General features: G+C 33.4%; 1 protein-coding gene across 1 annotated transcript; it reads left to right on the top strand.

Annotated features, from left to right (window-relative positions):
• Positions 1-9422: 9422 nt before the first annotated feature.
• Positions 9423-11776, top strand: LOC112789479 (protein BEARSKIN2). Its single transcript, XM_025831395.3, has 3 exons — positions 9423-9701; positions 10425-10702; positions 10784-11776. Exons 1-3 carry the CDS (start codon positions 9536-9538, stop codon positions 11492-11494), a joined length of 1155 nt encoding a protein of 384 aa, XP_025687180.1. The 5' UTR covers positions 9423-9535; the 3' UTR covers positions 11495-11776.
• Positions 11777-15762: the final 3986 nt, after the last annotated feature.

Raw genomic sequence — 15762 nt, 5'->3', positions numbered from 1 at the left:
TGAGGAACGGGTTTCCAACGAATCTAGGTCCATGATAAGCAGGCCACGTTGCCGGATTTCCCAGTGGTCGAAACCTAGCCCTGTATACTCTTCGAATTTGGTCCATCTTGTAAACGTCATTAACGAACACTTTCCAATCCAACCTCTGATTTGCACAACATGCAAACACGTGCCTACACGGAATTCGGTCAACCTGGAATTCACCACAGTCACACCGATAGTGGCGCATGTCAACTGCATACTCAACCCTACTAGGCATCTCGCGTACTTCGAAGACTTCATTTTCTCTATCAAAACAGCTAACCTGTATGTTACCTAATGCTCGTTGATTTGCATTCAGCTTGGTTGTCACCATCTCAGAGAATATAAGTCCAGCACTGATTCGGGCTTCAGCCTCAGCTCTTTTCCTAGTGAACAACTCATTCAGCCTGTAAAATGTCGCCTTAACAAGTGCAGTGACTGGGAGATTGCGTGCACCCTTTAAGACGGAGTTGATACATTCCACAAGATTGGTGGTCATATGACCCCATCGGTAACCACCATCAAATGCCAAAGCATACTGCTCACGAGGGATCCGATCAAGCCAATTGGTGTAAGCCTCACCCCGTTCCTTTAATCGTTCATAGCGCATCTGGTACTCCCTGGTCGTCCTTGAATATCCTATGAAAAACATTCAGTCAGCTATGAACACCAGTCTATTTGATCATGCTTACAATAAATTAAAAGTTCATTGTATACAAACTTACCAATGTTGACGATAAGCTTCTGCAGGTAAGGTGCTTTGAACTTCCTCAAGAAGTTGGACTCAATATGCCTGATACAAAACATATGGAAAGCTCTTGGAGGAGACCACGCCCCATTACTTCGTTCAATAGCTGACCTAACCGAATCGTGTCGATCGGAGATTAGTCCGACACCATCACGGGTCACCACATGTTGACGCATGTTGCTCAGAAAAAAGTGCCATGCATCAGAAGTCTCTCCCTCCACTATGGCAAATGCAATAGGCACGATGTTGTTATTACCATCTTGTGACACTGCAACCAATAAACAACCCTTGTATTTTCCATACAAATGAGTCCCGTCCACCTGCACCACTGGCTTGCAGTGTCTGAAGGCCCTTATACAGGGGTAATAACTCCAGAAGACTCTATGTAGAACACGTATATCAGGAACCAAATCATCCCCCTGGTAAGCTGGCATTGTTTCAAAGTGAACCACTGCTGATGGCTCTTTGTGGCACATGGCCTCAAACCATATCGGCAAAGCTTCATACGATGCTTCCCAACTTCCAAAAATTGATTCGACCGCCTGCTGCTTTGCTAACCAAGCCTTGCGATAACTGATGATGTAGTTAAACTTTGACTGGATATCAGCAATTATAGATTTTACCTTTATAGACGGGTCAACCTCTACCAACGGCTTTATTGCTTCTGCAACTGTCTTGGAATCCAGCTTCGAATGGTCTTGAGAAATAGTAGACCTGGTACAAGTATGACTTCCATTGTACCTCCTTATCTCCCAACAGTACTTCTTCTGCATTTTGGTTACCCGGATCAACCAGTCACAACCATTCCCATATTCTATACATTTGGCATAGAATGTCGTCGGTTCCGACTCATATACCCGATAGTCCACACCTCTCCGGATGGTATAATCTTTCATTGCCTTCATTACTGCCTCCCTTGAGCTGAATTCCATCCCCACTGTGAACTCACCATCCGCCACAACAGGAGGGGCTACATACATCAAAAGTAACAAATGCTTCATTATGTACTCAGTAAGAAGTCCTTCATTACAACTCAATTAATAAACATACTTTACTAGGTAAGATCGTTATAGTCTTATTTTTCTCTATTCCATCTACGTAAACAACAATTAAAATATCATTCACAACAAATAATTATTAACTAATAAAAAAATCAAACGCTATGCTCACAAATGCCTGGTCACATATCACATACATTACTCATCTGACTTATCGATCTGCTACTTCAGAGATTCACGTAGCTAGCTAGGTTTACGCACCTGTATTCATATATTGCGGAAACTCCGGTGCGTGCATAGCCCCCAAATCCAACGACCGCATGAAAGAAGGCTCTTGAAACGGATGCGGGTTTGCTAGTGCATTTGCAACTTCCGCCACATCTGCGTTCATGGCGCCAACAGCTTCTTCTTCGTCCTCACCTGGACCGACGATCTCATAGTTACTTTCAAATTCATCTTCGCTTTCACTATTATAATCTTCCAACTCAATGTTACGGTCTGCTTCAAATTGCTCAAACTCAATATATAACTCGATGCACGATATTCGGTGGCGATTTTCCATGTACATTGAAAACATTTCCTGCATACTCGCTTCGTCCATCACATACTTGGTTTGAAATTGAACAAACCCGCCAAACACAGGTAAAGGATACCTGTACAAAATACACGATATTCTCCTACATCTTTGCGTGCCTATCTTCTCACAAATCACACCTTTCAACTCCTCAAATGACAATGTGAACGGAATAACAACATCTAATGGATTTTCACACACAAATTGAACTTCGTCATATGTTTGTAATAAGATCTGTCCGTAGTAATAAATCTTCAATACAACTCTATCATCCATAACACTATCTATTCCCAACCTCACAGAAATTTTTTTTACACAAATGAAAGAGAAGAATCAGAGAAGAGAAGAGAAGAGAGGAGAAGAGGATGATCATTAGCGAACGAGGAAGAAATGGGGCTTCTGTGATACCAACATCCGTTTTTGTGTTGACTAATGGCAAATCGGAGGGACCGACCGCTGCACACCCAAATCGGTGGGACCGATTGGTGAACCCGGATTAAAATAAAATTAGACCACACACAAATCGGTGGCACCGATTTCATACCCTACAGCCTCCCCCTTCCACAAATCGGTCCCACCGATTTTACCCCTCACTCACACAAATCGGTGGTACCGATTTCCCCTACCTCAAATCGGTGCCACCGATTTCTTCCCCCTAAATTCCAAAAATTCAGCGCCCCCATAACAGTGTAAATCACCCATAATCATCATATTCCAGAATAACTCACACCCCAATATCATATCTAAAAAAATGAGCCACAAATGGTAACTCTACAAAAAAAAATCCTATTGCAAACGCTCTATTATCAGTGAGAAAGAAAAAAATACATCAACAATCTAGTTTCAATCTCAAACTTCAAAATTACAATTTTATTAAAAATACTAGGTACACAAAAAATCAATTATTATAATATATATATATATATATATATATATTATTTAATTTATTTTTAATATATGTAATGTAATAGCTAAATTTGTATGGATATTTATCGTGATTGTAATTTTATTATCACCCATCTTCATTATTCTTCCTAAGAGCTAAAACTAGAGGTAAAGCTCAATCTCAGCCTCAAAACTAATATCATATCTCAAACCTCAAACATTTAATTTTCATCCTTAACCAATATGAGATTCTAGAATTTGGGTGGGAGAGAGCGCACGCAACATTTATTATTTTTTATTATTTTTTTTAGTCATTAACCTAATTTTTTTAGCTTAGCAAATCTAATAACATATTTTTATCCGTCCCACACTTTTAAACATATATTACTAATTAAATAATACATTCTAATAGTTCTCTAGTATTAGCATTCCTGTTATAATGCTTTAGTAGTTCTCTAATAATCTCCCTTGGACCATTTTCTTCTGGATCTAGTTTTGAGCGGATTCAACCCCATGTGGGAGTTCCCTTCATATGGTGCCACTGTTGATTTCATCATCTTCTACTTTTAATTTTTAGTCTATTGATCTTTTAGTTTATTTGATATTTTATTTAATTAAGGACATGTTTAATTAGTTGGGGGATAAAAGTTAAGGTGAACTTTATTTATAAATTTAATTTGAACATAAAATTATTTGAATGGAATTTACTACCCTTACTAATTACCCAATCAAATATATACCCTAACTCTTAGCATTTGTGTGGAGCTTTGGTATTAGAACACGAGGGTTTTTTAATTATTATTATCTATTGAATTAGTGGTTCATTATTGTGGTTTTGCAATTATGCATGTGGCCTAATGCCTTCTTGCTATTCATGGGTCACTCCCAATGTAACTCCATATAAGTAAAAGAACTACACCTTTCGGATTAGTCTAGAGAAACATATATTCAAGTATTAGGAAACACTACTACTTCAAAGTGCCATGGAGATGTGCTTTATTTGGATTTTAGAAAGAACACTGAAAATTTATTTTTGTGAAATTTGTCAAGTGAATATATATGAAACTATTAATCTATGAACCTATGCCACAAGTATCGTTACTACCATATACAGCCGGTGTCTAAGAATAAGGGGAGTTTGGTAAAACTTTTTGAAGAGGTGTTTGTACTTTTCAAAAGTATAAGTATTTCATTTTGCATTTAGTAAATTAAAAAGTTTAAATATTTGTGTTTGCGGCTTTTAAAAGTTGGAGGTGTTTTTGAAAACACCTAAGAGTGAGCTTTTTAAAGTTGGCTTGTGCTTATCAAAATTAAAAAAAATCTAATAAATATTCAAAATTATCATTATTAATTATTAACACTAGATTTTATTTATTTTCCCACACATATTTCCTGTCATTATATTACCATTGAAATACTCATATATTTCTAATTTCTCAACCTAACTTTCACAAATTCTAACACAATCTTCATATATTTTTTATTTTTCAACTTAATCTTCACAATTTTAACACAAATACATCTCTATCACGTATTAGATATGAACTTCTATCTATTTATATTATTTTTTGTGCGTTATTTTTGTATTTTTTAGTAGATCTATTCTTTAAAACGTGAAGAAAAAGGCTTAATTTATGGAAACTAATCATAAAATTTTCGTACACCAACTTTATGAACATTAGTCAAAACTATAATAACAATATATATATATATATATATATATATATATATATATATATATATATATATATATATATATATATATATATATGGGTAATAGACGTATCAGTACTACCATTGGATTACATACAATTTTATTATTGACTATTGATAACTTTATTTATATTAATATAGAGAGTAAAACAATTATAGTGCTTGTACTTATTAAAAGTTATTTTTAACGTGGTTTTACCAAACACAAGTACTGCATCTTTTAAAAAATTGTCTTTTAAAAGATAATTTTATAAGCTATTTTCGAAAAGTAAAAGCTTTACCTAACCAAACTACTTATATATGTGATCAGTTTTATTTAGATTAGAGAGACAACAAAAATCAATTAATAAAAAATTTACCGAATTAAAAAATTTAAATTTAAATTAATCAGCTAAAATTTATATTGGACTTTTTTTTTTAATTTTCCGAAATTTATTCGTATGTAAGTTTCACTGACTTGGAATTGTAGGGCTAGCTTGTGTGTGTATATATTAACTAATGAAAATTGTCTACTTTCAAATAACAATAACAATAATTATTTAATAATAAATAATAAATTACTGCATGTATAAGAAAATATTCAAATTTCGACACCTATTTAAATGAACTAATTATTAGACTAACTCAAATTGATTAATAATTTAATAATATAATTATTCTTAAACAACGAAAATATTTAACTATGTCCCCACTCCCCCACTAAATGATAATATTCCCTATATTAATACTAATGCATTAATTACACAAATTAAATTAAACTAAATTTCTAATTTGTTAGTTAGATATATATTTACGTTCGTTCGGATCGGAGGATAAATTATTGAATCATCAAGAACCATCCAGTCTGAACTAATATCTTAAACGGTGAATATATATGGATTCAATAATACATCACACTACTAGTTCAGTTTTAACCAAAGAAGATAACTTCAAAATCAAGATATGGATACCATATATCAGGACAATGTATGAAAACTAGGAATTCATATCTATATATAATATATAAGCTTTTATTGTACAAATTTTCCACTGCAGATTTGAGTCAACATGACTGAAAGGCTGTCATCACCAATTAATTATTTGATTCCGTCTACATACAGGAGAAATATGTATGCATGAATGCAAATAGAGAAATGAAGTTTCCATGAATAGAGATGATGCACATTACATTATAATACAACCACGTTAACTAATTTCAGCCAATAAATAAATAAATAAATAATTATTGGACTACAATTTGACAAATTCAATCACTCGTTATTTTATTTTTTATTATACTTTCAACTTTTTTATTTTTTTAACACCACAATTTCACTTATTATTATCGATCGCCAATCATTCATAGCTACTTCTAGCTACATCTTAAATGTTAAATCTAAATTCTAAATTATCTTTATTTTGCTTCACTTTAAAATATTCTTTTTACTTAAATTTTAAATATTCTTATTATTTTTAATTTTAGAGGTTTCTTTTTAACAATTTTTCCCTATCTGTTAGCTAAATTTCAAATTAATTAGCTGAATTAAGTTGGATCCCTAGTCAATAAGTTAATGATTGGAACTAATAACTCAATGATTTGTAGCTTCTAACAGGTTATTACTATCAACTATCATTCTTTTGGTTTTGATATAAAAAGTTTCTAGATATGTACAATTCACCATTCACCAACTATATTCAATTCTATAAAGTATAAACAAACATGAGAAGAGATATATACATATAATTGATTGATGATATTGAAGGATCGCAAAGCTCATAGGGAAGAGGGATAATAAATCAGAAAAAAATAGAGAAAGAAGCGTGCAACTGAATCAAACTATAGCAATCTGAAGAGGCCTTAGGTCATACCCACATGTGCATGCCCCAGCTATGGCGACTGCGTCTCCAACTGTTTCTATGGACATTTAAGACTGACCCAAATTTTCTCAAAAGTTTTATGCGATCGTCAATAATTTTGTATAAAAAAATTATAAAGAAGAATTTTGTTAGTATAAAACTTCGGCCGTCCAATGAAATGCGGAAATCCCAAGAAGCTTTAGTAGCTATTTTTCCACACATTGCTTTAACAACAATCAAATAACCCATATTTTTTTTTTCTCGGGATCGTTTCCTGATTTAATTATTTGCTGAAAACTGGTTAACCTATTTTTGTAGCAAGATTTAGTTGACAGCCTTCTGCCACGCGCGTGGATTATACTATATGCAACAATATATATATAGCATCAACATGGTAAATTCTATATTATCCTCTAAAATAAAAGATAAATTACTCCTCTTAATATATATATATTAAAAGTGATTCACCAAATGAGTTTTATAATATGGAAGAGATTTTTACAAATACAATTGATGTACTTGAAGGTAAAAGAAAACTTATGATCCGTGATAATAGAAGAAGTCATAAAAATATTTGAAATGATTCTTTAGATTTTCAAGTCATAAATATAGTTAAAGACATTATTGTTGATGATGTCAAATACAACTTTTAAGGGATTGTAGATTTGGATTCTCATGAGATTAAAGACATTGTTGTCGATGAGGTGGAGATAATAGGATTTGCAAGATGAGGTGATAATTATTATGCATAAGAATTTAATCACTTTTATGGGACAAAAATTTTGCAGATAGTGAATTTCGAGGATGTTATCACCATACATAAGAGAATGGATAGGAGGCACAGTGGGTATACGCTGAGGTTGGGAAGGAGTTGCGCCTATGTAGTAGAGATTTTCCGTACCTCGTTAGCACAAATATTGCCATGTGTAATGAATTGAATATGTACTTGCACCTTATTGATGGGTTTGTGAGTTCAATGCAAAGAAATTTTTTCAGCAGTGACAGCCACCACCACCGTCATAGACTAGTGGTACTAAATTAAATTTAAATAATCACACAAGAGAAAAAAAATAGAGAACATATACCTAATTATTATGATTAACATTCAATTTAATTATAATTATAGATACTATATAAATTACAGAAAATAATTTACCCTTTATTTTATAGAAGACATGATAGCATTCACCTATTATTATTCGGTGTTATTGTTCATAAATTATACATATTCTTTTTCACATTTGATATATATATATATACATACCCTATACATTAATACTGGTATGATTGTAAACATATACAATCCGAAGGATTTTTAACCGCCGCTATCTGCCGCTCCGATTTGTAGTGATAGCTAGCATGAAAAATCGTTATAATGTGAATAATAGTGGCCATCGTAATGTTGGTGCTGACCTTTAGATAAAAAATACAATGTCCTTGATTTTGCATGGTAGCTCCCCGTACTATAGTACTATATTCTCCAGTCATTGTTGGGTTTTATTTGGGGCACGAACCCCTCTTCCTTTGAAGTATCGAAAATTATCCTAAAGCCGAGGGTTTTGACCAAGTTAGCTTTAACCACAAATTAAGCATGTTGCTTCTATATACCTTAGGTTCGCATTAACGTAATAATTAGTTCGGACAATCACACGGGTCCCTGATAACATAAATTCCACCATATTAAGTTTAATTTACTGCTAACATAATATCAAGATAGGGAAACGAGACATCATATATCATACCTTTACGCATAAGCACGGTTCTGATAATGGTGCACACGAACAAATTAAATTTAAGATATTTAAGTTTCATTATTAATTAACGGCTTTGCTGTTAATAATCATATCGTCGTCAAATTATTAGTAGGGCATGCAAATGTATTCATTACCTTTAAGCATAAGCACTGAGATTAACTATAGTCATAGCTGCACCATATATACCCTCCATTATTTGTACTCTAATATTTTGATTTCTGCTAATAAATTAAATATACCACCTATTTTCATCTTTCGCATTATTAATTGTAGATCAAACCAATCAGGTTTGGTTTTTTTTTTTTTTGTACTAAAAACAAAGAGACTAGAATTTGCGACCTCTTAGATGAGTATAAAAAAACTATATTATGTCATTTGAACTATAACTTATTGATAACCAGTCAGTTTAATTTGATAAAAAATTAGTTATTAGACCGATTCAGTTTAAAATAAATATTATTTGGTAACAAATTAATTAAATTAATAAAAAAGTCGGATCGAAGTAATTGGTTTAAAATAATAAATTATATTTTTGTTAATTATATCCAATTCAACTCCATGCACATGAATTTCTGAATGTTTAATTATTATTATGAAAAATAATAATGTAGACTAATATACGGATAGGGGAGTGTAGCTTACGCTCCTTATACGCTAGTGGGGGAGGAGGTATGATTAAGAAGAGAAAAGAATTAAGAATAGAAAAATAAGAATGATAGAGATATAGGTAAGAGATAGTCACATTCATTTGGGCAAACTTGGTTTTTACGATAAGTAGCTTTAACCATTCCCGTCGGCGTAGTCACCGGCCGTCAACCCTTTCTCTATAGTTACATACAGTGCGTGGCGTTGACAACCATGACGGTATATAAGTCCCATGCCTCAATCACCACCTACAAAATTTATTGCTAGCCTCCATCATCATCTATCACTTTCCTTCCTTCCTTCCAAGTTCAAATTAAATTTCAGCTAAGTAGTAGTAGTAGTAAGTGATTATTCTAGCTTGATGGGTTCTTCTAATAACGGTGGTGTGCCACCGGGGTTTCGATTTCATCCAACTGATGAGGAATTGCTTCATTACTACTTGAAGAAGAAGGTGTCGTTTCAGAAGTTTGACATGGATGTTATTAGAGAGGTCGACCTCAACAAGATGGAGCCTTGGGACTTGCAAGGTAATTAAATTAACTTAATGTAATTTTCTTTAATTCCCTTAAGCTAATAAGGCCTTTTTTCTTTTAAGTTTTGAGCTTAATTCTTGCTTTATCTCCCGTTTTCGTTACTCAATTCATATTATTGATTTTTACTATATAATAAACTAGTATGATAATAAACAAGATGACATAACTTGCATTGATGGATTGTTTTCCAACACCGATCTATCTGCTGAAATTAATCTTGAAACGTAAATTTCTTAATTATTACTACATGGTGGATGAATGACAGGGTTTATTATGAGTTGTTGTAAGCTTATATGTTCGTGAATAAGATAATGGAATTAGTAGCACATGGTGCATATATTATTTGATTTGTTTTGTTTAATTTGATGCATAACTGCCTCGTAGTATAATTTGATATGAGGAAAATGTCACTCAATGGAAACTCAGTTGCAGTCGACTTCACGTGAAGTTGATACTTGAGAGCCGTCAAATAATTTAATTAATTTGACTAAATTTTCATCTAACGGCTCTCATATATCAATTTCACGTAAAGTCGACTTGAATGAGTTTTCACCACCTAAGTTACTACTAATATATATATATATTTTCGTGTATGATTTATCATACTCTTGGATTTGTTGGAGGTTCACGAATCGAATCTTGTGCACAATTACTAGGGCGGCATATATGTAGAGACATCATATATTTATATAGAAATACAAATGATGATGTATGCAGAAAGATGCAGAATAGGGTCAACACCACAAAACGAGTGGTATTTCTTCAGCCACAAGGATAGAAAGTACCCAACAGGGTCAAGGACAAACCGAGCAACGAACGCAGGGTTCTGGAAAGCCACGGGAAGAGACAAGTGCATAAGGAACACCTACAAGAAGATTGGGATGAGAAAGACACTAGTGTTCTACAAAGGTAGAGCCCCTCATGGCCAGAAGACTGATTGGATCATGCACGAGTACCGCCTTGAAGATTCCAATGATCCTCAAGCAAATGCCAACGTATGTATATCTAACTCATTTTCTCGTGAATTAAATGACTAGTTAGATATCTAACTATATATTATTGATATTGTTTTGTAGGAAGATGGGTGGGTGGTGTGCAGGGTGTTCAAGAAGAAGAACCTATTCAAGATTGGAAATGAAGGAGGTGGTGGCTCCACACACACCTCATCGGACCAGCAACTCAACAACTCAACGGCCACCAATGCTCGTTCCTTCATGCAAAGGGAAAACCACTACCTACTGCATCACCACCAACAACAGCAAAACCCTAGGAATGGGAACCCATCGTCTTCATCCTCAGGCTTTGATGAGCTCGATAAACCCGAACTCGGTCTCCATCACTATCCTCACATGCAAAACCCACACTATTCACTCTTCCATCACTCCCAACCACTTCTTCATCCCCAGGCCCACAAGCCCATCGTCTATGACTACTCTTATACACCCGCGCTTCCCTCAGACCCTCCTGTCATCGCTAAGCAGCTCATGACTAACCCTAGAGACTGCGATAGCGGTGGCAGCGAGGGTCTGAGGTACCAGCAGGTTTCCGAGCCTGGTATGGAGGTTGGATCATGTGAACAAGCCCAGGAAATGGGCGCCGCCGCGGCCACAAGAGGAGGAGGAGAAGGAATGAATGAATGGGGTGTGCTTGATAGGCTTGTAACCGGGAACCTTGGAAATGAAGATTCAGCCAACAAAGGGATTAGGTTTGAAGATGCAAATCCACACCAGATTAACCAGCTTTCTTTGAGGGGAGAGATGGATTTCTGGGGCTATGGAAAACAATAACTTCCTCCATGATTGAAGATAAATAAGAGTTCGATCTTTGCCTCTAATTAACCATTTAATTAAATACGGGGAGAAACAAAGAAAGACATTTATATATATTTTGATACAGATTATTGAAGATTGTTATCTCTATGTTTTTATTTTTCGATTCGATATTATTGTTTGTTTAGTACCCATAGAGTCAATTGGAAAATGCAGTTGCAATTGCATGCAAGTGCAATACATGGTTATTGATGTTAATTATAGTATTCACTATAAATATGTCCAGTCAAAGATTTAATTGTACTTTATGCAACTTGCATGACTTTTTTCTTAGCTTGGATCAACATTAATAACTTGGTACCAATATTCATTATTATTACAGAAGAAATACAATTAAACTGTATTTACATGAATTATTAAAAAGAGAAAATATATTTAATCATTTTACGTATACACTAAAAATCAATTATCAATTAATCACGAATATAAAAATATATATTTGATATTTTTTTGAAAAAGTTCATTATACTACTACAAATAATTTTAATTATTTTACTATGATATGATTGATCGTTTTAATGGTTGATTATTTAGTTAAAAAATATATAAATTAATATAAATATAAAATAATTAATTTAATTACTAATTTTTACTATATATTGAGAATTTTGTTTCGGTAAAGAGCATGTCAAATCTTTTAACAAAAAATGGTTTTTTCGGATATTAATAAAAAAACATTTTATGAACAGACAAATTCAATTGAAAATTATTAGAATTGTCTTTAAATGAAAGATGCACGCGCATGTTCAATAAAAGTTTGTTTCCATAGAATGATTTATCTGAATCAAACTAAACCAACCAATTTTTTTTTCTATTACAACAATTGTTCTTTAAAGATAATAAAAATGACAATTTTTTTGACTGAGTATATATTTGCGGAAATTTATCTGTCAAAAAATAAATATGGAAAGCATTTTGTTCTTGCGGATGATGGGACGAATATCCGTCTAATAAATGAAGTAGGGGCAAGAGAAAAGATATTTGCTCCGTAAGCATCAGTATAATACCTGCAAATATAAAATTATATAAATATCGATATATATATATAATTAAAAATTCTAATATTTTATCCTAGATTTTAGTTTCACTTCAAATTCACTCTCTCTCACTTAGCAGTCTTACTTTGACTTAGTTACTTCCTTCTTCCTCTGCCTTCAGTTCCGTTTCTTGTCTCCAACAACAATGTTATTGCCGTTTTTTTCTCGCTTCGTCACCTCGCCAACCACTCCAAAATTCTCTGTTTTTCCGCCGCTTACAAGTCTCATCTTTGATCACCGCCTCTCTCATTCATTCACATTGCAAATCACCGCACTCTCACTCATTGCCTCTTGTTTCATGCTCGTTTATTATCATTGCAACCTCCTAATCAGTTTTTCTGGTTGTTGTCGCCTCCAACAACATCGTCACCACCATCAGCACAGTTGTAGTCGCCTCCAACATCCTCTTCGCCGCTCATCGTTGCTGCCTCCTGCAGCCTCGTCGTCGCCGCCACATTAATAAGTCCCTTTCTTTAATTAGTTTCTTTTGAGTTTTTTTATTTTCAATATTTGGGGTTTAGAATTTGTTCAATGTTTGAAATTGTTAATCTTTTGAGTTTGTATCTTTATTTGTGCAATTATTGTTGAATTTTTATTTATAAATTTAAAATTTGTTCAATTATTAATTTTCTGTATTTGAAATTGTTTAAAATTGTTAATCTTTCGAGTTTTATCTTTGTTTGGACAATTGTTATTGAATTTTTATTTGGAAATTTAGGATTTATTCAATTGTTAATTTTCTGTGTTCAATTATTAATTTGTTAAATTCGTGGATATCTGTGGATATCTAAATTCCCGACGGATATGGGATGCCTGTTACCCGTATCAAGGACAGGACAGGAACGAAAGAAAGATTATGGTGATGGGGCGAGGGAGATATCAGGTATGTTCCCACCTCATTGGGACTCATTGTCATTCCTAAAAGATAAGTCGATTTTTTAGTTGAACCGTAATATAATAGATGCCAATATTACCCTTATATTTTCACATAAAATTTTTTAACTATCTTCATATATATAATTACCTTTTATAAACTCTAAACATCTTGATGAGATAATTTATTTACTTCAAAATAAAAAAATTTAAAATACTTTCTTATAAAAAAAATCTCAAATTCCTTATCATTATTTTTAAAGGATAAATGACATAAACAAATCAATGGCTTCCAATATTATACTAACGTCTTAAAACAAAATAATTTACATATATGTCTCGTTTTAACAATACAATTATGTAAATTGAAGCTATTTAATTCGGCTTACAAGAAGTCTATGTAAATCGAATCCGTCTTATTCGATTTAGCTAGTGTTATAACAAGTCTATATAAATCGAATCCATTTAATTAGATTTACTATATAAGGAGGAGTGTTCGTGACATAATTTAAAACAAGTTGTTTTGATTTACTTCGTTTGATGCACCCAAACTAAATCGAATCTAATTGATTCGATTTATTAATACATGACTGCAACTGTATAAATTAAATTAAATTAATTTGATTTACTAAAGAATATATTCTATATAAATATAATTAGAACGTTAGGTGTTTATTAAAGTGGAATTCACCATGGCTAGTAAAGATAATTTTTTAGTTTTTGTACACTACAGAGGGACGATTAAGAAAAAAATACGAGAGGAAATAAAATTTACTTAGCTTATAAGGATCCGTTGAGTGTCTTTATCAAATATTATACGAATTTTTTTTAGTTTCAAAATACTATAAGCCAAAAACTGGGCTGCATGGCATGAGATGGACGGAGATGTTATTTTATAAAATTCTGATTTCTGTTGTTCGAGATGGGATAAAGTACGACTCCTTTGTAATAGACAGTAATGATGATTTGCAAGTTTTGTTTCACTGTTATCATCAGTTTTTCGAGGTGAGAACCCATGAATTAATTGCCAAGTTTGGGGATGTGGTCTCTAATTCAGGAGGATTGAATCGGAATCATCAATCAGTAATAATGGCAGCAACCTCTAATTCAACCCCTGTTGTTGCTTCTTCATCTGTATCTGTAATTGCACATGCGGCGGTTTTGGTGACATCTCCGTCTTTTGCAGCTGATCTAATTAAACCGCGATGAAAATGGAGAAATAGGTGATAATCGATATTTCGGATACCATGAAAGATGTACTAAGTGATGACGATGATGTAGAGCTCGCCATGATTGATGAGGATAGCGATGATGCTCTAGGGAGAAGTATTCTAGTCGAAAACTCAGCAATACCCCCGACACTTTTGACTTTAGACTTGGAGGCCATGACACAACGTAGGTTCCCGGATATAGAATCCGAATTTGGGGCCTGAGATTCACAGAATAAAGCAAGTCTAGTTGAGTTTCAAGTTGATCAGTAATTTCAGAATAAAGAAAAAGTCGTCTTATGTGTGAAGACTTATAGCATCTGTTGTGGGGTTGAGTATAGAATGCTGGAATCAGATCATGTCAAGTACTAAGAAAAGTGTAAGGAGTTTGGAAACGGTTGCATATGATTGATTTGGATCACTCTTTGCCAGCGGAAGAATATTTGGGAGGTAAGACAATATAATGGACCTCACACATATTTGACCACGTCGATCTCTAGTGATCACAGGAAGTTTGATTGTCATGTGATATCTGCTTTCATCCTTCCTATAATCAGAGTTGATGCGGTTGTGTCGACCAATGTACTGCAGAATGCGACAGAAGTATATTTTGGATTTAGACCGATTTACAGGAGGGTTTGGTTGGCTAAGCAGAAAACTATTGTGCAGATTTATGGGAATTGAAAAGAGTCCTACAATGAATTGTCAATATGAGTATTTGGTGTCCAGATAACAAGCCAGGTAGTATTGTAATATGAAGACGAGTCCTGTTCGACTTGGAGGCCAGGTTGACGAGTCATCAACTTATTTCCACCAGCTTTTTTAGTTGTTCCCACTGTGTATCGATGTATTTAGACATTGTAAGCCGCTGATTAGTATTGATAGAACCCATTTCTAAGAAAACTTCTAGTCACTAGTCATTTTAACATTTATAATTTAAAAATTCTAACAAAATTTCTAATCACTACTCTAATTCACATTTGTAGTTTCAAAATTCTAACATAATTCTAAGTCATTACTCTAACTAACATTTATACCTAAGTTTAAAAATTTTAACTAACGATTTTAATCAAATACTCTAAGCGACTTAATATTACTAACATTTCTA

Source organism: Arachis hypogaea, chromosome 3 (assembly GCF_003086295.3).
Source record: "Arachis hypogaea cultivar Tifrunner chromosome 3, arahy.Tifrunner.gnm2.J5K5, whole genome shotgun sequence".
Classification (NCBI taxonomy): Eukaryota; Viridiplantae; Streptophyta; class Magnoliopsida; order Fabales; family Fabaceae; genus Arachis; species Arachis hypogaea.
The sequence above is the reverse complement of the archived record's forward strand: the minus strand, read 5'-3'. Positions and strand labels throughout refer to the sequence as shown.